At 37.0% G+C, this 23,006-nt stretch overlaps 1 protein-coding gene across 6 annotated transcripts in view; it reads right to left on the bottom strand.

Annotated features, from left to right (window-relative positions):
• Window positions 1-213: 213 nt before the first annotated feature.
• The window catches only part of FAM91A1 (family with sequence similarity 91 member A1), a 121,619-nt gene continuing 98,826 nt past the window's right edge, over window positions 214-23,006 (bottom strand). For 3 of the 6 annotated variants that reach the window (XM_055287186.2, XM_055287192.2, XM_055287189.2), the window contains 9 exons: window positions 17,696-17,844; window positions 16,284-16,418; window positions 16,051-16,164; window positions 10,510-10,582; window positions 9,616-9,765; window positions 7,473-7,577; window positions 6,825-6,948; window positions 5,306-5,375; window positions 214-3,143 (listed from right to left, as the gene is read on the bottom strand). In XM_055287186.2, coding sequence (XP_055143161.2) covers window positions 2,958-3,143; window positions 5,306-5,375; window positions 6,825-6,948; window positions 7,473-7,577; window positions 9,616-9,765; window positions 10,510-10,582; window positions 16,051-16,164; window positions 16,284-16,418; window positions 17,696-17,844 — 1,106 coding nt within the window. In that variant the 3' untranslated portion in view covers window positions 214-2,957. Of the gene's footprint in view, window positions 3,144-3,482; window positions 3,611-5,305; window positions 5,376-6,824; window positions 6,949-7,472; window positions 7,578-9,615; window positions 9,766-10,509; window positions 10,583-16,050; window positions 16,165-16,283; window positions 16,419-17,695; window positions 17,845-23,006 lie in introns of those variants that run through there. The other 3 variants (XM_063642934.1, XM_063642935.1, XM_063642936.1) reach the window with 3 other exon arrangements.

The following is a 23,006-nucleotide window of genomic DNA, read 5'->3' as shown; positions in this document are numbered from 1 at the left end:
CGGTTTACAGGTGTCCACATTAGGCGAAGCTCAGTGAAGGGTACAGGGAACATCTGACTATCTTTGCCACTTTCTGTAAATCTGAAATTACTACAAAATAATTAATTTTTTGTGGGTTTTTTTTTTTTAAGTACAGGAAAGCCACAGCACCAAACCATGGTTGTATTTAAAATTAAGACAGGAACTTTCAGAAAATTAAACACATTTTCATAGTAACTTGATCAATACCACAGTTTATTTGTAAACATGTTATATGTGTCAATAATCAAATTGACAACACTTTATAGATGTCATTGTGTAATATTAACATCCTAACAGAAAACGATCCACTGTACTCAGTTACAGTTTGGTATTTTAAAATCCTTAAATACAAATTGTATTTGAAACACTGAACACAAAAAAGAAACATGAATGGCAGAGAAAACTGAAAACATCAAGTAAAAGAAACCAATATTCCCCTCTCCCCCCAAAAAATATAAAATCATCTGATTACATAATTTAAAAAAGAAACAAAGGAAATCAGATGATCATATTTTTTAATGATATAAAGTTGCATTTCTTCAAATCCATTTTAGAGGTGAAATTGTACCAATATTAAATTCTATGTCTTTTTTGATATTGGTTCTTTTTTCCCTCTTGGTTTCTAAAGAATGTTTGCCAGGGTTTAAATTACATTAAAGAAGCGGGGAAAGAAAGGAAGGAACGTGGTAAAAAGCCAAATGAAATTAACTATTTGCAAAATAATTGGATATAAATTTTTCATGAATCTTCTTTGGCAAATAACAAAGTCTGCACTTTAAATTTACCTTTTTGTTGAAATGGATCAATACTTGTAAGATTTGAGAGATTACATGAGTTAATGTATAAGTAAAACGAAGCCAAATTCACAAAGCAAGGCGCAAACATCAGCTTTTCACATTTTGCTAAAAGCTCTAAAAATGCACTCTCCCTCCTTAAGAGTATCAGAGGTCTTCAGCTCGGAATCTGATGATTACTCTTGCCTCATTCAACACAAGAAACCAGAGGGGACCCCATGGTTTTTCAGTACTTTCCCTAAAATTCATGATCACGATTAGGTTCTATTTCTTCCTCCTTTATCTCTCAAAGGAAATATAGCAGCAAATCACTCCCATATTTTAAGCTTTAAATTCACCAACAACTGGGTTCACTGCCAACAACTACAAAAGTTCAATTCTTTATTAGTGTACATGTCATTACAGTTGGTTTAGATGGTTAATATAGGAATAAATAAAATAACTACAGTTCAAAGGAAATTAAAATGAGACTAAGAGCCCTGATCAAAAAAAAAAAAAAAATACTTACAACTTTCAGCTGAAAAACTGTAAAAGTTACATACATACATAACTAATGGTACTAGGAATGTACAATATCATTATTGGAAAAATAAGTGAGTGACTCAGAGTCATAAGAAATTATTTAATATTAGTATTTTTTCTTTTATAGACAAACATAACATACACATGGTTTCTACCTTCTATAAGACAAAGTAGAAAACTAACCATTACTGAATTTACCTCAAACATAGCACTGACTGTGCCACAGATAACATGGTCCAAAATATTCAATTCTATAGATAGGCCATGGTATTCAATGCATGGTTAAGTTTTAGGAAAGGCATATATTTCCTGAAGTATGTATGTTAAATACACAAATATCTATAAATAACAAAAAGTTGTCAGCAAAAACGTTTAGGTTATTAACATTCCCAAACTTCCTAACATTTTAAGTGTTTTAGATATATGTTGTCTGACCAGTTCGTTTGGTTACAGTTTTAAACTAGCAAACCATTACCCTATAAGAGGAGCTAAACTAAACTATAACACTGCACAAACTTCCCAAGGAAGGTAACTTGAAAAGTCTAAAAAGTGATTCCAATTATTCTGATTAACATTTGACATGCTAAAAGAATCAATGACTCAAGAAACACTTTGAAATAATTCCATTTTTCATCATTTTCTAAAAAAGTATTCACATAAATTTAAGATCCAGATTGCTTAAGAGTATGTCTTCAAAGTAGGTTTATCACTAAAGCATTCTGATCCAAAGACACAGTCTTAATGCTTCTAATATGTAATTCTAACCTAAAATCACAATCCTTGGTTTGAAAACATCAAAGCTAAGAACAAAAAAATAAATCAGGGTGAAAATGTGCAGCAGCTATAGCTACAAGAGTGGAAAATAAATTCTATTTTTTCCATAAAGACTCTATGAAAATATAAAGCCCAAAGTCAGTGACAACAGAAGTCCACATATAAATGGTGTTTAAAAATAGAAAGTTTTCTAAAGCTTCTCATGAGATGTCAATGAATAGTCATAATCTTGAGTTAAGACCTTATAAATCAAGGTTAAGTTATACATAACTATGCTGATTTACATACCTTCTACAATGTCCAACTGACATACATAATTTACAGACACCCATAGGAATTCATAATGCCCTATCATATCATCTCTCAATACTGGATGTTTATTGTTTTACAGTTTTACTACTTTAAGTACCAAGAAGCCTTTTCAGAGGAAGAGTTCCATCTCTTCCCTTGATCCCCGAAAGTATAGGTAACAAAATATAAAATTAAACAAGATTTATGTTTGATAAACTAACATATAAAATTACCATTGCAATTTTCATAGTGACTGCTTATAAACGTAACAGTCATCATAAAGCCTATAAAGTATATACTTAGTTTTATAAAAGAAATGCAGATTGTCTCAAGGTAAAAAATACAGTGCTGGCTGCTAAAAAGCACTTTGTTGCAATAAGATGTGCAATAATGAGCAAAACTTCAGAAAACATGAATATGTTCCCCAAACTTTTAATATTAGTTAAGCAAGAATTGCACTGCAGCAGCAGGATGCTTTTTAGTGGCTGACACTATAAAGCTAACGTTAAGAAAGAAAAAAGGCAGAAAGTGTGAGCAACAAATGGTGTAACCAAATTATTGCAAATGGAGATTAGCAATAAGAAATGAGGAAGGTGACCGTCCACTCCATTCTGATAAGACACCATCTTTAAATATTAAGTTTTTTGCAGGAAGTGGAACACCCATGTCAGCATACGATGACTGTGAAAGCAAACTTGAAAAACTGGGCTCTGTGTGAATATCCAATGTTGAAGCACCTTCCTAAAAGATCAAGAAACAAGAGAAATTATGATATTCAATACTTTACCAAAACCACTTAATATAACTAATGAGAAAGAGAGACCCTGATTACCTGAGAAGTGTTTATGGATTGCAAAGCAGTACAGGAGATGCAAAGATCTACACTGTGAGCCCAAAGCAATCAATGACAGGTATTAATATGTGCAAAAGTGATTAAATGTTAAACTGTAGTAAGTCCTTTTAAATAGAAATAAGAGGCTATGGGACTGTGGGAAAAGCAAAAGTTCATTTTTAGAAGACCTAACCTAACCCCAAAGTATTACCTAACAGAAGAAAAATCTCTAAAAAAAAAAAAAAAAAACTTACAAAGGCCAGGTGCAGTGGCTTGTGCGCCTGTAATCCCAGCACTTTGGGAGGCTGAGGCGGGTGGATCACTTGAGATCAGGAGTTCAAGACCAGCCTGGCCAACATGGTGAAACATCTTCCTACTAAAAATACAAAAAAATTAGCTGGGCGTGGTGGCACATGCCTGTGATACCAGTTACTCGAGAGGCTGAGGCAGGAAAATGGCTTGAACCCAGGAGGCAAAGGTTGCAGTGAGCCGAGATCGTGCCACTGCACTCCAGCCTGGGCGACACAGCCAGACTCCATCTCAGGGAAAAAACAAAACAAACAAACAAAACAACCTTACAAAACACTAAGCACCAGAATAATCCATCTACTCCACGCTTCTCAGATTCATATATTCCGCACGAACCTCTCCCCAGGACTCCAGGCTCAAACATCCACCTATCCGACACTTTGTTTCAGATGCTTCCCCATGCACTCTATACTCAGCATGCCCATCATTGAACTCTCAAATTTTCTCTCACCTCTTCCTCCCCAGTCTTCCCTATTTTACACATTCAGCTAATCAAGAAACGTAAGAATCATTTATGATCCCCCCCTTCCCTCCATAGCCCTAATCTCTTCCTCACATTTAATTTATCAAGTTTTATCAACCTGTCTCCAAAATATATCCCAAATTAGTTTAATTTATTAATTCACTATGGCCAAGGCCTTCACTGCCACAACAGACAGCCCAGTATTGACAGAATTTTGAAATTTTTCCATTTATTACATCCTTATAAATTTTCCATTTTTGCCTACTTTTATAAAATAGTCCATCAGAAATAACATCTCTCCCCTGTTTAAAAGTCTTTAATCATTTCTCTTTGCACTCAGCGTAAAATAATAGTTCTCTAACATATGCCAGAAGGCCCTGCACACCGTGCCCCGGCCCTCTTCTTCAACCTCACCTCTTGCTTTTACCCCTCCTTCATGAGGTTTCTGCCACACTGGCCTTCATTTGTTTCTTTGTTCACTGGACATTTCCCAGACACAGGATGTACAGACCTAAGCTCTGCCGGAATATTCTTTTCCAACTTTTTGGCTTCAGCTTACATATTATCCTGCACCTATTGAAATCAGGTCTACATGCAGATTTCATCATAGTTGGCTCCTTCAAAGTACTTATTAAAATCTTTTAGAACTTATATATCTTAATATTTATCTGATTATTGTCTCCCACAACATCCTCTAAGTTCTATTAGTATCTTACACATCACTGTTTCCACAGCACTCAGCAAAGAATCTGGCATACGTCAGGGTCAAGCATTTACCAACTGAACGAATGAAGTAAAACTCCAAAATATTGATTTCATAACATTGAATTAGATATTCTGAACAGAAATATTCTATTTTAAAAGTTTACCTATAAATCAAGTCTAGAATACTCTTTCTTTCCTTGGGGATGGGGGGAAGACAAAAAGTCCAGAACACTGGCCTTCACTGCCACAACAGACAGCCCATCCTGGCAGTGGAGAATCGCTTTAGTTATTGGGAAGTGCACTATAACCAAAAACTGACAACTAGCATGGTACACAGCCCATAAAAGACACTTAACACATTTCTGTTGAATAAAGCACTGGCACAGAACAGAGATCAAGCTTTGGTCTCCGAAGACCTGGCCAGTGAAATGTGCAAGTCAATTAACTTCTTGAATCTCAATATCTTCATTTGTACAATAAAATTAATGTTTATTTCATATCTTGCTGCTGTGGTGACTCAAAAACAAACATAAAAGTGTTGTGCATACTTAAAGCTCTGTACAAGTACCCTTTGGACTTTTTGGTTTTTGTTACCTGGAATGAGTGAACGAAGTTAAGGACTTGCAGAGAGAGTTTTCTACTGGAATGTAAGAGGTTTTGAAGGCTGGAAAAAAAAAGGCAAGAAACAGTTTAAAACAAACATAAAGGCAAGAATGAGTTTCTCATAAGAGTTTAATTTTAGCAATTTAAATTCATCTATATATCCTGGCCAATCACAAAACATCTTAAAAAACAATTTCAATGTTTTTCATCAATGAAATTTTTGCTTGTTTTAATAATAGGGAGTAGTCATGCATTAAAAGTCCATTTTGAAATAAAATATATCGTGTAACTAAAATCAAAGTTATTGTTTTTAAAAAATTCAACTATTAGTAAACATAAATGTTAAATGAAAGAAAACTTTTCAAATGAAGATTTAGGCACTCTGAGGAATGACAACTATGACACAACCTTTAAACAACCAAAGTAATTGCAAAAGACAACTGATAACAGATTAAACACACACCAACCTACCTAAATATTTTTCAAATATGTAAGTCAGTAAAAATTATAGTGGTAATCTTTAAAGTTCTATAGTATTTCCATTTTTTACTCATGTGCATTATTTTGTTTTTAGAGAACAGATGTTGAAATGGCCAACTGAGTACTCTTCATTTTCTGATAAAAGCTACATTACACCATTTAAATGAATTATTGTCCAACTTCATTTTCTGAAATAAGAAGATCTTGACTTGTGGATTTCACCTCTCCAAGCCACCTACTGTGACAATCAGATTCAATTATATTATTATAGTTGAAGAAGCAACTATAGATTCAACAACGAAGCAAACCTCTGGTATGGTGCTAAAACTTTTTCCAATTTTATTAGACTAATTTCTGAGGTTTAACTTTTATGTTAAGGCATTTGCATGCCATTTGTCTATTCTTATTATTCATAAGACTTTTAAATAAGACTTCTCTAGGAAGCCTGAGACAACTGCTAACCCAGTTTGTCTCAGAACCTTTACAACATTGCCTCTTAGCAGCTGCTCACAATGGATCAGAGCTGGTATATAAGATAAAACCTACATGTCATCTTTAAGGAGTAATACATATTCATTTTAGAAAATGTGGAAAGTGAAGAAAATTTTGCAAAGTCACCATAATTCCACCACAAAAACCAATCACTATTAACAGAATATAACATGAGTGTGTGTATGTTAGGAGTGAGAGAAATGCAGAGAAATTTTCTGTAGACATACATTTTTTAAAACCTAGGTTCATACTCCATTATCAGCATGCCCATTTCACCACACCCTCACCTCATCTAGATTACTAAATAAATATAATCAAAACATGTGCCCAAAATGTTTGCCTGTGACTAATTTCTGATCTAGTGAAATTTAATTTTGAAAAATACAGCAAAACCCTTAAACTAGTGATCTCTATTCAATCAACAAATATATACAGAACAATTAACTGTGCTTGTGTGGAATAAAAGTAAGATATACTAACTACTCGCTGACAGCTTAAAAATCGATACGAAAATATGACAGTGAATATAAACCCTCACCTCTCTTTTCTGCAAAGGCCATGTGTAGCAATTTTCCTACAAACTTTCCGGTTTAATTCGGAACTGAACAGTGGAATTCCAAAGCACAGCTCGAGAGGAACCCAATCTGCTTCTGTTGTGGCACCTAAGAAAGGATACATAAACTTATTTTTTTATCATATATATCTACTTATATATATATTATATATAACTGACAAGGGTTTCTTAACTTGAGGTTCAGAGATTCCTCCTGCCCCACTGATATCCACCAGTGGGCTTGGCAGGGGAGGAAGAAATTGAAGGGGGCCAGTTAATCTCTAAACAGGATAGGCATTTTTGGTGTATAAACATGTGTCTGAGAAGGTACATAGCTTTCATCCAATGTTCAAAGCAGTCATTTGCCCAAAAAAGAGTATTGCAAGACATCTGTAAGATGAGAGAATGAACCAAAACATTTACCACAGGAATAAGGTTATTAATAAGTTATTTTCAAGTCATAATTTTATACTTGAATTATTTTTCTAAGTATGTAAAAAGGCTTCCTAGAAAAGTCTTATTTAAAAGTCTTATGAATAATAAGAATAGACAAATGGCATGCAAATGCCTTAACATAAAAGTTAAACCTCAGAAATTAGTCTAATAAAATTGGAAAAAGTTTTAGCACCATACCAGAGGTTTGCTTCGTTGTTGAATCTATAGTTGCTTCTTCAATGACCATTTCAAATGACTCTGTACTCCCATTTACATCTGAGCCAGAAGCCAAATCAGGTTCTCCTTGTAATTAAAGGGCATACACAATATTAGGATTCTAGCAGTTAGCAGAAGCTGCCAATAAATCAGTCCTAACATGGAAAAGACTTCAGACAATAGTAATGATGATAGAAAGAAAACGCATAATTCTTGGCTCAAAGAAGTGGTTTTAAACAGGGGAGCAATTTTGATCCCCAAGGGACATGAATGAAGACAGGGATGCTATTCATATCTATGAATGCTAAACATCTGACCATACACAGGACAATCCTCCACGAAAAGGAATGATCCAGCTCATAGTGCTAAGTGCACATAGTGCTAAGGTTGAGAAACCCTGACCTAAAGAAACCAAAATACAAAAAGGAGGACCCAAGTTACTGAAGCCGTTTGCGCCCCTGTGGAAATATATAGTCTGATTATGTTATTACTCTTCAAAGTTCTTTTCTGACTCATTATCTTTCAGCACAGAAGATCCTCCAAGATCCCTTAGACCTTATCTACTTCTCTACTCTCATCTTCTACTACCATTCAACAAATCCTTTCTTTCGGCCGCAATGAACTACTGTTCTCTAATTCCCTCTGCCTGAAAGGCTGCCACCCTCCAAAAACACATTTTCTTTTGTCTACCTAACTCTTCAATTTTCAAAACTCAAACTTCACCTTCTCTAAGAGGCCTTCTCTGTGCTGTATTAGCGCTTTATGCAGACCCCATCATAGTCAATAACACCACACTGTATACTGACTCACTCGTCTCCTCTCTGGGGTTTTCATCCTTGGAACAACATTGTCTTTTTTGTTTCTTTTTTTTTTTTTGTAGAGACAGGGTCTTGCTCTATCGCCCGGACTGGTCTCGAACTGCTAGCCTCAAGCAATACTCCTGCTTTAGCCTCCCAGAGGACTGGAATTACAGGTGTGAGCCTGTACCTGGCCATGTCTGGCCTGGTCTTATTAAATTGCTCCAGCACCTAAGCAGGTATTCCATAAATGTTTGTGGAATGAATGACATAAAAAAGGAAAGCTGTAGTAGACGTGCTTTGAAATGACTGCTTAAGTCATAGCCCTCTTCTCTAGAAAATGCTCCTGCAATATTTGGCAGTCAACTATTTGGCCAAAGACAAATGAGATAGGAGTAAATACCTATCTCAACGGGAGCCAATCCAATCTACTGGATGGCAAGTAATCAATCATATTTTCTCAGAATTTCAAACTAAGAGGCTCATAGAATACTGTCAATCAATGGGAGATAATGAAAGATCTCCCAGAGTCAATGGACAAGAACTGGCACCATGGCAACCCAAACCACATATATGCCAATATTATGCCAGGGCAGAAACAACTAGTAAGCATGAGAAGGTGATTTGAAAATGGATTTTCAAATTAAAAAAAAAAAGTAAGTGATATCTATGGAAAATAAGCTATTGTCAATACGTAGGACAGACTGGAGATAGAAAGGAGAGGCCAGAAAGGCTAAGCAGGGAATGGCTGCAACAGCACATGTTTAAGGTTTAAAGTTCAAGACCCAGACAAGAAGAGCAGTCACAGAGAACCCAAAATGAAGAGAAAGGGGAAGAAATGGACATGAGAGACTTATCTAAAGCCTAATTCACAGAACTTGGAAACTAACTGAACATAGTGGAAAAAGGAAAGAATGAGACAAAGATAAGATTTTAGACCTGGATAATTAAGACAATGGTACCTTTTGACAGAAAAAGTTGAAAGGGAAAAACTATTAAGTCAATTTTGGAAACATTTGTATAAAGAGACTTGAGTTTTGAAACCATCACCCTATAAAGCTAACCTAATAAAGCCTAATAAACACAGATATGACAGTAGAGCACCCAAAAGTCCCAAACCATTCTGTACCCCAATCCTATTTTCTTCATTTGAACAGCTGACATTTGTCCAAATGATGTTCCAAAATATTTCCTCGTGCTTCAGTGAAAGAATATTGACTATTCAATAATTTAGCATCCCCACAAAGGTCTGCTGCTTTTCATATATTAACACTGTGTCAAACTCAAAACCAATTATCTTAATCCAAAGAATCCAACTATTGGCTAACCTCTCTCATCAGAAGCATCACTGAGTTTCCTATTTGCAAGTTGGCTGGAAGCATTCAACATGGTGACATATCCACAGAGATGCTGTAAGTCCACTCTGTTCCTTAGTATCTGCAATGCTTTATGAACACCCATATTGACACGAGTGAACTCTACAAACAGAATGGACATCACATTAATGAACAGCTTCTAATAACACAACGCCAACAGCTTAAACATACTTTATTAAACAACTCTTAGAACTACTTTTATACTTTAATACATCACAATTGATTCCAATAAAGAAATATATAGAGTTGTTCTTCTTACTGAAACTAAAGCTAACAATGTACTTGACATCACATGCCTAAATTATTTATATCTTAACTCAAGTTCTCATAAATATGTGAACTTATAAAAGAGAAAAATGCTCTATATTCAAATATAAAGAAATCTCTTTTTTATAATTCACACAATAATCCCCCAAGGCAAAGGATCTACTAAGCAGTTTTTGAGATTTTATAAATTTTAAGATCCTGTTGTCACTATCTGCATCTCCAGGTAAACAATTATTTTTTTCCTTAGACTTTATGAAGTATTAGACAGTTGTGTGAATGATAAAAAAGGAGAAACAGAGAAGAGTCTTCCATCTAGGCAGATACCTACTTACTCTCTTTATTCCAAGACAGACTAGTAGTCTTTCAAAAATCCTAAAGGGGTCTTATTCTAACAGTTCTTTGTGGATGGCAAAGCACATGACAAAACACTACTTTTGCCAATACTCTTTAGTAGCAAATAACTTAGAACTTAAAAATTTTAAGAATTCATTTCCTGCCATGTTTTCCACCAAACTGTTGACATGAGTAATAATTACAAAAAAAAAAAAAAAAAGTCAATAGATACAATTCAAAAGGTACCTCCTTGTAGTTCCGTTTCATCAAATGGAAATGGGACATGGACAGTTTCTCCTATCCCATGCAGACCATGCCCCTAAACATAAACAAAAGTTAAAAGGTATACAAGAAACCTTCATTTCCAATCACTGATATTCAAAAGTAAATACGATTGTGTCATATAATGGTATATTCCATATTACTACCTCACCAAAATTCTTTCAACAATTTTCTATTTTTCTACAGCAAGCAGTGACAATCTTATGTGTATAATAATCTATAAGGCAATGTTTCTCAAATTAAATGTATAGGCCAATGAAAAAAAGGAGGCTAATTTAACAGGTAAACCAGGTGTTAGCCAAGTGAAGAGTGAATGAGGCCAAGTTTATTCACACAAAGGTTAGCTAGAGTTCTGAGAGGGAAAAGTGGCGGAAGAATCCCCATAATCACATAGCATACCACAGGCTAAGAATGCAAAACTCAAAAACCTGCCCTGAAATAAAATATATTCAGAATTACTTGCTACAATATTATAATTACATATAATTGGAAACAACCAAAATGTCCACCAACAGGGGACTGGTTAACTAAATTAGGAGACATATCTTCAATGGAGGTGCATAAATGAAAGAAAGCTATGACCTGCAATGGAAAGATCTCCAATTGCTAAATGGAAAAGGTAAGGGGCACATCTGTGTGCAGGTACTTGCATATGCATAAAGACACTCTGGAAGGATACAGGAGAAATGAACAGATGAAATTATCTGATTTGGAGGAGAGATGGGGAGTGGAAACTTGGTAGACAGGGTTAGCAGGGGAGTGATACTTTTCTCTCTATACCTCTTTATTTTTTTTTTTTAAGACAGAGTCTTGCTCTGTTACCCAGACTGGAGTGCAATGACACAATTTTGGCTCACTGTAACCTCCACCTCCCAGGTTCAAGCAATTCTCCTGCCTCAGCCTCCTGAGGAGCTGAGATTACAGGCGCCCGCCACCACACCCGGCTAACTATTTTTTTGTATTTTTAGTAGAGACTGGGTTTCTCCATGTTGGCCAGGCTGATCTCGAACTCCTGACCTCAGGTGATCCACCTGCCTCAGCCTCCCAAAGTACTGGGATTACAGGTGTGAGCCACCGTGCCCGGGCTCTCCACCTTTTAATAACGTTTTATTTTTGAATCATGTGAATGTACTATTAGTTCGAAAATTAAATTTAAAAAATCTGAGTCTACCCACTTCACTCTCATGTTACAAATGATAATTGAGTTTCATCTCTCACATTCAATTAATATTGTTCATTTGAGTTTTGTTTTAAAGCTTTGCTTATATTTAATTCCAAAATTTGATTTGAATTTGTAGTTGTGTAATAACAAGAAGCATGAAGAATTTAACTTTATGTCTACATGTATTTAGAACTGTTATAATAGAAATTTAATACTGAGGATCTCCAAATTTTTCCCTTTAAGAGAGACCCATACATTATTCAAATTCAAGAAACCCAGATATATCCAAAGGAAAGCATACTCTTTTCGTTGTTTCATATAACTATTTAAATATATTTCTGAGAGCTCTCTTTTATTCCCTAAACCAGATGGCTGCAATAAATTATGGTTTTAACCAAAAATGTTAACTTGTAACACGTTTAAATTCCAATAAGATAAATTTATTTCCATCAAATTTAATTAAAAAGGCATTTTTCTTTAGCAAAAGCAAAACTCCTTAACAAACACTTTAAAAACAGTACTGTTGGCCTGGTGCGGTGGCTCAGACCTGTAACCAGCACTTTTGGAGGTCAAGGCGGGTGGATCACTTGAGCCCAGGAGTTCGAGACCAGCCTGGGCAACATAGTGAAACTCTGTCTCTATAAAAAATTAGCCAGGCATGGTGGCGTGAGCTTGTAGTCCCAGCTACTCCGGACGCTAAGGCAGGAGGATCTCTTAACCCCGGGGGAAGTCGAGGCTGCAGTGAGCTGTGATCATGCCACATACTTCAGCCTGGGTGACAGAGTGAGACCGTGTCTCAAAAAAATAAATAAAAACAGGTACTGTCTGCTGATTTGTTTTTCTATCCATATTTTGCACTAGCCCCCATGCCCCCCCGCCCCCCAAAAAAAACCTTACTTAGCTTGACCTACAGAGTACCACCTACAGAAAAGACCTTGGCAACCACCTCTCTCATTTTATTTTATTCAAAAAAGATTTGTTACTATAAATTAAGACAGGGTTTCACTATGTTATCCAAGTTGGTCTCCAACTTCTGGGCTCAAGCAATTCACCTCAGCCTTCCAAAGTGCTGGAATTACAGGCATGAGCCACTGCACCCAGCCACCCTTCATTTTAAAGGTAAGGAAAACTGAAGCTCATGGAATCACCCATTGTTCCTTCACTGTACTTCTACTGCCACTACCAACACAATGACGTTTTCTGAGATCTTCCTATGTGCTAAACACAGCGCTCAAGTCATTCTTTTCAAAAACCTTAAAAAGATGGGAACTTTATCTCCAGTTTATAGGTAAAGACACTAAAGTTCAAAAAGGTATTTAACTTGTCTAAGATTACTAGTAAATGATGGAACCAAGATCTGAGTTTAGGCAGTCTGACTTAAGTCCATGTCTAGCCCATTCAATGATGCTATCTCCCACGACCACCACATACTACATATTTTCCCTGGCTAATTTCATCCTCTCATGGTTTCAACTACCATCTACCAGCTGATGCTGACACTTAATCACTCTTGTCTAACCTCTCATCTGAATTTCAAAATATTTCCAATTACCACAGGCACCATATAAACACAACACATCATCTGCCCCATAAATGTGCTCTTCCTCCCGTGTTCCCTAGAGTGGTGGTATCACCACCCCCCGTGATATCACTTCCTCCCGTGTTCCCTAGAGTGGTGGTATCACCACCTCCCGTGATATCACTTCCTCCTGTGTTCCCTAGAGTAGTGGTATCACCACCTCCTGTGATGTCACTTCCTTCTGTGTTCCCTAGAGTAGTGGTATCACCACCTCCTCTGATATCACTTCGTCCTATGTTCCCTACAGTAGTGGTATCACCACCCTTCTACCTTCACAAGCCAAATACCCCAGAATCTTTCTTCCCTCTTCCCATCTCTCACAGATATCTGATCAATTCTACTAATTGTATATTTGTAGTAGTTCTTAAATCCATTTTTCCTTTCAATTCTTATTACCATGTCCTTGATCCGGGCTATCTTTAGCTCTTATCTAAACTACTACACACAGTCCTAATTGGTCTTCTTGCTTCAGGTGTCTCCCCACTCCCTCCCATTCTCAGTATCATCCCAAGGTTGATTCCTGAAACACACTTGACCATGTTAATCCCTGTTACCCCCCTGTAATTGCTACCATCACTCTACAGGTCAACTTCTCAGCTCCACGGCAGGACACTCAAGGCAGGCGGCACTGCAGGGCCCACCTACTTCTCCAGACTTGTCTCTGACCACGACCCCCCTCACACTCCAACTCACCCCTCAAACACACCAAACAACTTATTGGCCCTGGCATGTTATGTCACTTCATATTCTTATTTATTCCACAAACACTAACTGGACAACTACTATGACCCAAGCACTGTGCTGGGCACTAGAAAAATAGCAGCAAAGAAAAAAGAAAAAAAAAAATCCTTGTCCAGAGATTTAATCATGCTGACCCCTACTACCTCGCTTCTTTTAAATCATCCTTTTGTATTCAGCCTGGGTCTTGCTTTCTCTAAGGAACCTCCCCTAAGCCCTTCTCCTTGCCCCAAGGCTGGACTGGATAGTTCTTTTTAAGTCTTCCACTATATGTAATTCTATTCGATAAACTGAAACTGAGTGCTTATGCAGCTTTTCCCACCATCCTTAAATTCCTTGAAGATGCGGGGCCCTGTTTTATTTGCATATTCATATTAGCACAAAATATGCACATTCAATTGTTAGATGAACTGACGAAATCTTTACAGAGAACCTATTATGTGCCAGAAAGTGTGCTACACATTTGACACGTACATTTTCATTTCATTCTCTCAATTCTATGAGCATAAACTGCCTACCTTACCACTAGTGGCCATTATTATAAGTGTTTGTTATTATACAACAGATATTGCCATCTCCATTTTATAGGTGGGAAATAAAGTATAAGGTTTATCACAAAAATGTCACACAGCCCAATAAGCACATGCAAAGAAGCTCAACATTATTAGTCTTCGGGAAAATGTAAATCAAAACTATAATGAGATACCATTCCACACCCCCTAGGGTGGTTATCATCAAAAAGCCACATAATATCAAGTGCCCGTGAGAATGTAAAATGACGCAGCCACTTTGCAAGACAGTCTGACAGTTCCTTAAATGCTTAAACATGGAATTACCATATGACCCAGTAATTCCATCCCTATACATACATAGACAAGAGAAATAAAAACATATGTCCACAGAAAAACTTGTACGCAAATGTTTATGACAGCATTCTTCATAATGGCCAAAAGGTGAAAACAACCCACATGTCCATCAACTGAAGGAGGAATAAACAAAATGTGGCATATCCATACAATGGAACATTATTTGGCCTCAAAAAAGGAATGAAGTATTGATACTACGACAACACTATGAACCTTGAAAACATTATGTTAAATGAAGGAAGCCAGTCACAAAAGACCACATATTATATATGATTCCATGCACATAAATGCCCAGATTCGGCAAATCTATAGAGACAAGTAGATTAGTGTTGCTTCAGACTGGGGGGAAGGAGACAAGTAGTGGGGAGAAAATAGAAGAGTGATCACTAAAGGACACAGGGTTTCTTTTTAAGGTAATGAAATGTTCTAAAATTGAGTGTGGTGATGGCTGTACCTATCTGTGAACACACTAAAACCCACTTAACTGCACAATTTAAATTGGTGAATTGTACAGTATGTGAATTATATACTCAATACAGTAGTCCCTTTTATGTGAGGTTTTGCTTTCCATGGTTTTAGTTATCATCTGTGGTCAACCAAGGTCTGAAAATAGGTGAGTATAGTATAACAAGATATTTTGAGAGAGATCACATTCATATAACTTGTATTACAGTATGCTATTTTCTTATTCATAATTGTTAATCTCTAGTAAGAGATGTCTAATTTATAAATGAAACTATCACAGGTGTATATATATATATATATATATATATATATATATGAAAACACATACTATATATAGGGTTGGGTACTATTGGTGGTTTCAGGCATCCCCTGGGGTCTTGGAACATATTCCCCACAGATGGGGAAACTACTGTAAAGTTATTATTTAAAAAAAATTTTTAAAAATTGTGATCACGCAGCAAGCAGGTGAGGCTGCAATGCAAACCTGGGTCTAACTTCAAAGTTCATGTTATTTCTACCACTCCCACACTGCCAAACGGCCAGGACTAAAATCCACATCTCTGATTTTTTACGTTTCAACTTTATAAATTTCAAATGACTGACATTTTATTGCAACTCAATATAGAAAGCTAGAAAAATTATCAACTTTATAATTAAAAAGTCAAAATTGATTATTTCAAATAAGATAAATGTACCTGAATTAAAACTGCAGAATGTGTTAAAGCATCATTCAACATTGTGAGCACATTTGAGGTAGGAACTACTCCAGGATCATGGCCCCAAGATGTTATTAGCAATCGATCATAACTCTATTGAAAAGAAATTAACAGGTAAAATTGCATTCAGAAATAAAGAAAATATTAAGAAGTTATCTAGCATACTGCTCACACACACACGCAAAAAAACCATCCAAACCTCACACACATACCTGAAATATATCTGGCAGTTTTCGAAGTCTTGTACCTTTGGACAATAAAAGGGATGGTGGTCCTTGTCCAGTGATATGATAAATGTACAGTTTAAACCAGACAGAGCTGACTTCTGGGATAGCTGGTCCAATATGCTGCAATCATAAAACAGTTAAGATAAAGTTAAAGTAAAGTGTTACATAAGTGACCGAGAACAGTCTTACAAACAGCAAATCCCTTCACATAAATGTTAACTGCAATTATCCTCAAGAAAATAATTTTAAATGTTTCATTAAAATAGTTTCAATTTTATACTGGAATTAAGAAATTATGTCTTGTCACTGTAATTAAGAGAATGCACTCTGGAGAAGACGGCCTAGTTTGGTATCTTGGTTTTACCCATCCAGCCATATCACCTCAGGAAGGTTACTTAAGCTCTCTGTGCCTCATTTTGCTCAATCTATAAAATATCAATAAAGAATCTACCTCAAGAGGATGTTGTAAGGTTGTTCAAAAAGCTTAAAACAGTACTTGGAATATAATAAGCTCGATATTAAAGTATTAGCTATTATTAATATTAATCACATACAATTTTCACAAGAGGAATCGCCCACCCTTCCATCCATTTTACCATTTATTCAGTAGTTCATGGATTCCTACCATGTCTGGAGGTTGTGTTAAGGAATAGGAGAGGTTGGGGGGTGTGCACAAAGAATTATTTTAAAAAGGTTAGTTAGATGCAAATCTCTTGTTGAATACTAAGGACAAAATTGGTGTGAAGACAGGATCCTCATTGAGGCAGCTAGAACATAGGCAAATTAACTGTGTACAAGAATCCCTTTCTGCTACATCATTAAACCCTGCATTGTCTAGGAAACCAGGTAAGATGCAGCACTGAAGAACAGCAACATAATTCCCACTCTGAAAATGGCACAGGCCACAACTTCCTTGTTAAGTGTACAAATGAATGCAACTGATATATATATATATTTTAAGTAAAAGTCCAGAAGGAATTTTTACATATAAATTATACAGTTAACCAGAGTTCTAGCTTTCAAGCACCATCTTTTCTTTTCAGCTTATTCAGAATCATAGCCCCACTTCAAAGACATTTAACTTTTCCTAATTAAATTTATCTTATCCCTCAAAATAATGCCAGCTTCCTTTCTGGAGCATCCTAAAACATTCTCTTTAAAATATTCTGTACATGAATAAATTTTAATCTAATGTGTCACAAGTCACTAGGTGATACTTATATAAAATATATCAATTACACTCCACAAATTGAACATACCATCTTACAAAGGCATAAAATACAAAATTGCTTTCTATGATTCAGTGATTTTAATAGTTGGTATCTGCAGATAGAGAAGAAAACAAAACTGACGGGACTCATGACACTACCAAGTGGATCTTCCAAGTAGGTCTTTACCTGAGGGGTGCAGCTGCTGACAGGCCGGATTTCATTGGTGAGGGGAGCCATGGAAACAAGCAGCGTATAATTTTTGTTTAGAACTCTGCTGCAAGTTGCAGGGTCCAAACCAAGAAGGCTTTCACAGCGTAAGAGATCCAGAGGAAAACCTGAGTTATGGTCAAGCACACACAGAGAATAAAAGACTGACAGTGTGAAACAAAAATGTTGAAGATGCAATATTGATAACTGACTTAAGATTTTAAATTTTCTTTTTAAGGTAGAGTAACTCTATTAAGAAGTACCAAACTTCCTAGGAGACCACCAAGACACTTTAAGATGCAAAGCTAAAATGTTTTATTCTTTGGTCTAGACGGATAATCATCTACTTCAGGTTACTTTTTACTGCAACAAAATGTACTTGTTTTACCGTACTTCCTCTCTCTGGATTACAACAGTGGCATACCGTTGACCCTTGACCAGAGGATTTACAGATGCTGACGCCTTGCACAGTCAAAAATCTGTATATAATTTCAGACTTCCCGATGACTTAACTACTAATAGCCTACTGCTGACTGGAAGCCTTACCAATAACATGAACAGTTGATTAATACATATTTTCGATGTTATATGTACTATATGCTATATTCTTACAATAAAGCTAGAAAAAAGAAAATCATAAGGAAGAAAACCTATATTACTATTAACTGGAAGTGGATCATCATACAAGTCTTTTTCCTCATCTTCACAGTAAATAGGCTGAAGAGGAGGAGGAAGAGGAAGGGCTGGGCTTGTTGTCTCCAAGGTGACAGAGGCAGAAGAGGTGGAAGGGGAGGCAGGAGAGGCAGGCATGACGGGTGTAACTTTACGGAAACACACTGTAAGTTCCATCTAACTTTCTTGTTTCTTAATGTATCTAAAAATGTCTCTATACAGTACCAATTCTTCTTTCGCCATCTGCTTTAGTTGCAGTGTCTGCATCATAGAAGAGTGCACAGAAGTCAAAAGCAGTCTTGAATAATCAGAATCCTGCCAGACGGTCTAATGTCAATTTATTTTCTGGCACTGCTTTTTCTATGTCTTCCTCATTGTCTGGCACTCATTTGGAAGTACCCATCTCCATCAAGGTGTCTATCTATTAGCTCTTGAAGAAATTCAAGAGCTGTATCTTTTTTTTTTTTTTTTTTGAGACGGAGTCTCACTCTGTCACCAGGCTGGAGAGCAGAGGCGCCATCTCGGCTCACTGCAACCTCTGTCTCCCAGGTTCAAGTGATTCTCCTGCCTCAGCCTCCCGAGCAGCTGGGACTACAGGCAGGCGCCACCACACCCAGGTAATTTTTGTATTTTTAGTAGAGACAGGTTTCACCATGTTGGCCAGGATGGTCTCGATCTCCTGACCTCGTTATCTACCCACCTCGGCCTCCCAAAGTGTTGGGATTACAGGCATGAGTCACCATGCCCAGCCAAGACCCATATCTTAAAACGCTTCAGGCCAGGCACAGTGGCTCATGCCTGTAATCCCAGCACTCTGGGAGGCCAAGGTGGGCGGATCACGAGGTCAGGAGATCGAGACCATCCTGGTCAACATGGTGAAACCCCGTCTCTACTAAAATACAAAAAATTAGCCGGGAGTGGTAGCACATACCCATAGTTCCAGCTACTCGGGAGGCTGAGGCAGGGGAATCGGTTGACCCGGGAGGCGGAGGTCACAGTGAGCTGAGATTGTGCCACTGCACTCCAACCTGGCAACAGACCAAGACTCCATCTCAAAAAAAAAAAAAGGCCCTTCACTCCCCACCTTTTAGCCATATCCAAAATCTCTTTCATTATTTCCTAGATTAGCTCTGTTGTAAATCCTGTGAAGTCAGGTACAACATCTAAACAGTTTTCTCCAGCAGAAATTTATTATTTTAGGCTTGATGGCCTTCACTGCTTTTTCTAAAACAATGATGGCATCTTCAGTGGTGCAATTCTTCCAGACTTTCATGAGGTTCTATTAGAGTTCTCTTCCATAGCGCAGACAATCCTTTCTATAGACTACTGTGTGTAAAAAGCCTTAAAGGTCATTATAGCCCCCGATTTGGAGGCTGAATCAGAGACACTGTGTTTGGGGACAAGTAGATCACTTCAATGCCTTCAGTGTTGAACTCATGCGGGTTCTGCGTGGGTTAACCAGGACCACTGTCCAGTACCAAAAGAACTTTAAAAGGCAGTCCCTTATTGGCAAGGTACTTCCTGACTTCAGGGACAAAACATCAAAGGAACCAGTCCAGAAAAAGGGTTCTTGTTGCCCAGGCCCTTCTGCTGTATAGCCAAAAGACTGGCAGCTGGCATTTATCTTTTCCCTTCAAGGCTCAGCAGCTTTATAGATAAGCGCAGTCCCGACCAGAAACCTGACTACATTTGCACAAAACAGTAGTAGGCCTGCCCCTTCCTGCCTTAAATCCTGGTGCTCATTTCTCTTCCTTACTAATAAATGGCATTTTTTTCCAGAATAGGACACTTTCGCATGCATTAAAGACCTCTTTAGGCAGATATCCTTTCTCCTCAATGATTTTCTTAATGGTATCTGTATTACTCCGTTCTTGCATTGCTATAAAGAAATACCTCCGACTGCGTAATTTATGAAGAAAATAGGTTTAATTGGCTCATGGTTCTGCAGGCTGTATAGGAAGCAGAGCAGCCTCTGCTTCTGAGGAGGCCTTACTCCTGCATTTTCAATATGAGAAAAAGAATTTTGCAAAAAGTGCAATGTTTTCATGCCTGTTGGCATAGATGTAAAACCAGCTTCATAAGTTTCCTTCTCTTATTTAACAATCGTCTTTTACACTGGATTTACCTATCTTGAAATGATGGGCAACTGCAGCTGTAGATCTCAATCTGCAGTACATACCACGCAATTCAACTTTTTCTTGTAATGTTACGACTTTTCTCCACTTCTTGGGAGAATTTCCAGCATCACTAGTGGCTCTCTGTATGGCTCCCCTAGTGTTATTCAAGGTTTATGGTACTGCACTAAATCAATGAAAAATATGAGAGAACCACGAGAGATCACTTTTAACTGCAATACGCAATGTAAAGACAAATTGCTCACTCAGAGATGATCAGCGTCACAGGGCATTTTAAGCAGGTACTCAAGTAGATAACAACACTTGAGCTCACCACAATAGCAACAAGAGATACCTACGAAATTATTACTGTAGTACCATATGTACAACAGGTAATTGTATGCAGTTACAGCTTAATACTATATCTTTCCATTTATTTACATTTCTTTCAACTGCAATGTCTCTGTATGATCTGTAAATGTGTGCATTAAGTTTTTATGTTTGAATGTTTTATAATGGATCTGTAGATATTTTATGGTAATAAATGATAAAATAGACTAGTATCTACATATATTTTATGCATACATGACATACGTAACTTTTCCTTAACTTCTTTGACATTTCTAGGCTATGAGGTTTGTCTGCAAGTTTTTTCAAGTTGTCACAAATTTCCAAAAAATGATCCAAAACGTTTACTCATAAAAGTCAGCCCATAAGTGGACCTGTGCAATTCATAGCCACGTTGTTCACTGGTCAACTGTATTATGAAAGCCTAAGTGCCAGAAGAAGCTATATGCTTCTCTCCTTCAGTTTCCGATCTCTACAAAGAGAATCATAGCCAAGTCCTCATTTTAGTATAGGGGCAAGAGCTCCTCATTTGGAAATGTGTACCCTAGATTTCTGGTCCATAGAGCATGAACTCACTCAACATACAACAGATTTTAAGCATTCTTATTCTTAATCCTTTTGAAAAATACCAAATCCTATTGCTCTCTAAAAAGAGATGTTTAATGTTAAAAGAAACTTCAAAAGATCAAGGTAGCTATATCCTCCTTCAAGCAAGAATACATCTAAAAATATAGATATATACATATAATGGCCTCCTGAAAATGCCTAGAAGCAATGAGCACAACTAACACCAGTATCTTGGTCTCGAATAGCAATCCCCAGTAAAAGAAATTAGGCTGCTAGGACAAATGGCTGATTCCAGGACTGAGGCAGAATAAATACACAATAAGATGCTATTGCTTGGCCAGAAAGTAAAGAATTGCTTAGGGGAGAAACCTGGAGGCATGTCATAAGGAGAAAGGAGACAGGAGCCAAGCTTAAAGGAAAACCTCATGGCAAAATCTGAGAAAATTGGGGCACAAAAATAATTGAGAGACAATAATGACTAATCACAGACTACTGAAAAGACAAGAATTCATAAATTCATACAGAGAATACGAGAGAATGCCTGGTCACAACTGTTAAATATGGCAGAAGTGCTAAAGAGGGGGAAAAATTACCAATTTCCAACCATCAAAGTACAGAATGGTTCAGGCAAGAACCACCAATGGATTCTAAATCTAGGAAGAAACACTGATGAGGAGTGGGATATCTGCATGGTCTCAAAGTATTTCCCCACCGATTGCTTATCAGTTGTGAGAGAAAAAAAATAGTTGACTATACAGTGGAAAAATCAGACAATGCATTAACTGGGTGATCAAAATTAACATCACCAATGAAGGGTAGATGGAAAGCATGGGGTGTGAGGAAGTGGGATGACAGGGTGAGGTATAGGATAGCAGATCACAGAATGTTTAACCATAAGGTCAGCATATTTTCTGGGAGGGTTCCTAAAGGAAGGGCTACATCCTGGCTCAGGTTGAGGGTGAGTCAAAGTTCATGGGGCTGGAAGAAGGAGAGAAGCTTAAACAAGCTTTGGCTAATATGGGGCTGGAAGAACAAGAGAAGCTTAAACAAGCTTTGGCTAACAAGCATTTTGTTCTGATTGATAATTCAGAACAGGCAGTTCAGCCCACTGCTTATGAGGCAAAGAAAGGGAATTTGGAGGATCTGTTTCTGACCTTGTCATAGGTGAACAGAAAGGAGTGGGGAATTCACCTGTGAATCTTATCTAAGTCATACGGGGAAAAAGTGGGTCCTTGCACTAAGCCCCTTCCCAAAACACAAAAGGATGAAGGGATGTCTTAACCTTCAGGCAAAATTCAACATTATCAATGTCAAGTATAGATAATATTTAATGTATACTAAAACGGGGAAAGTAGGAAGTCTAAAGAGTTCATGGTGGTTAGAACACGTTTCTAATAGCTTGACAACTGTGATTCCTTTCCTACAAACGTGGTTTAATTCCTAAACATTTCCACAGTACTAGGCTGCCAAATTATAAACAGTGGTTTTTATGTCTGACTTACACTAATCACAGTTAAACAATGTCCTTTTAAAGACAAAGATACCTGGGGGAAAAAATCATGCTTATAAAATGAGAAAAAAACAGACCA

Source organism: Symphalangus syndactylus, chromosome 7, assembly GCF_028878055.3.
Source record: "Symphalangus syndactylus isolate Jambi chromosome 7, NHGRI_mSymSyn1-v2.1_pri, whole genome shotgun sequence".
Lineage (NCBI taxonomy): Eukaryota > Metazoa > Chordata > Mammalia > Primates > Hylobatidae > Symphalangus > Symphalangus syndactylus.
The sequence above is the reverse complement of the archived record's forward strand: the minus strand, read 5'-3'. Positions and strand labels throughout refer to the sequence as shown.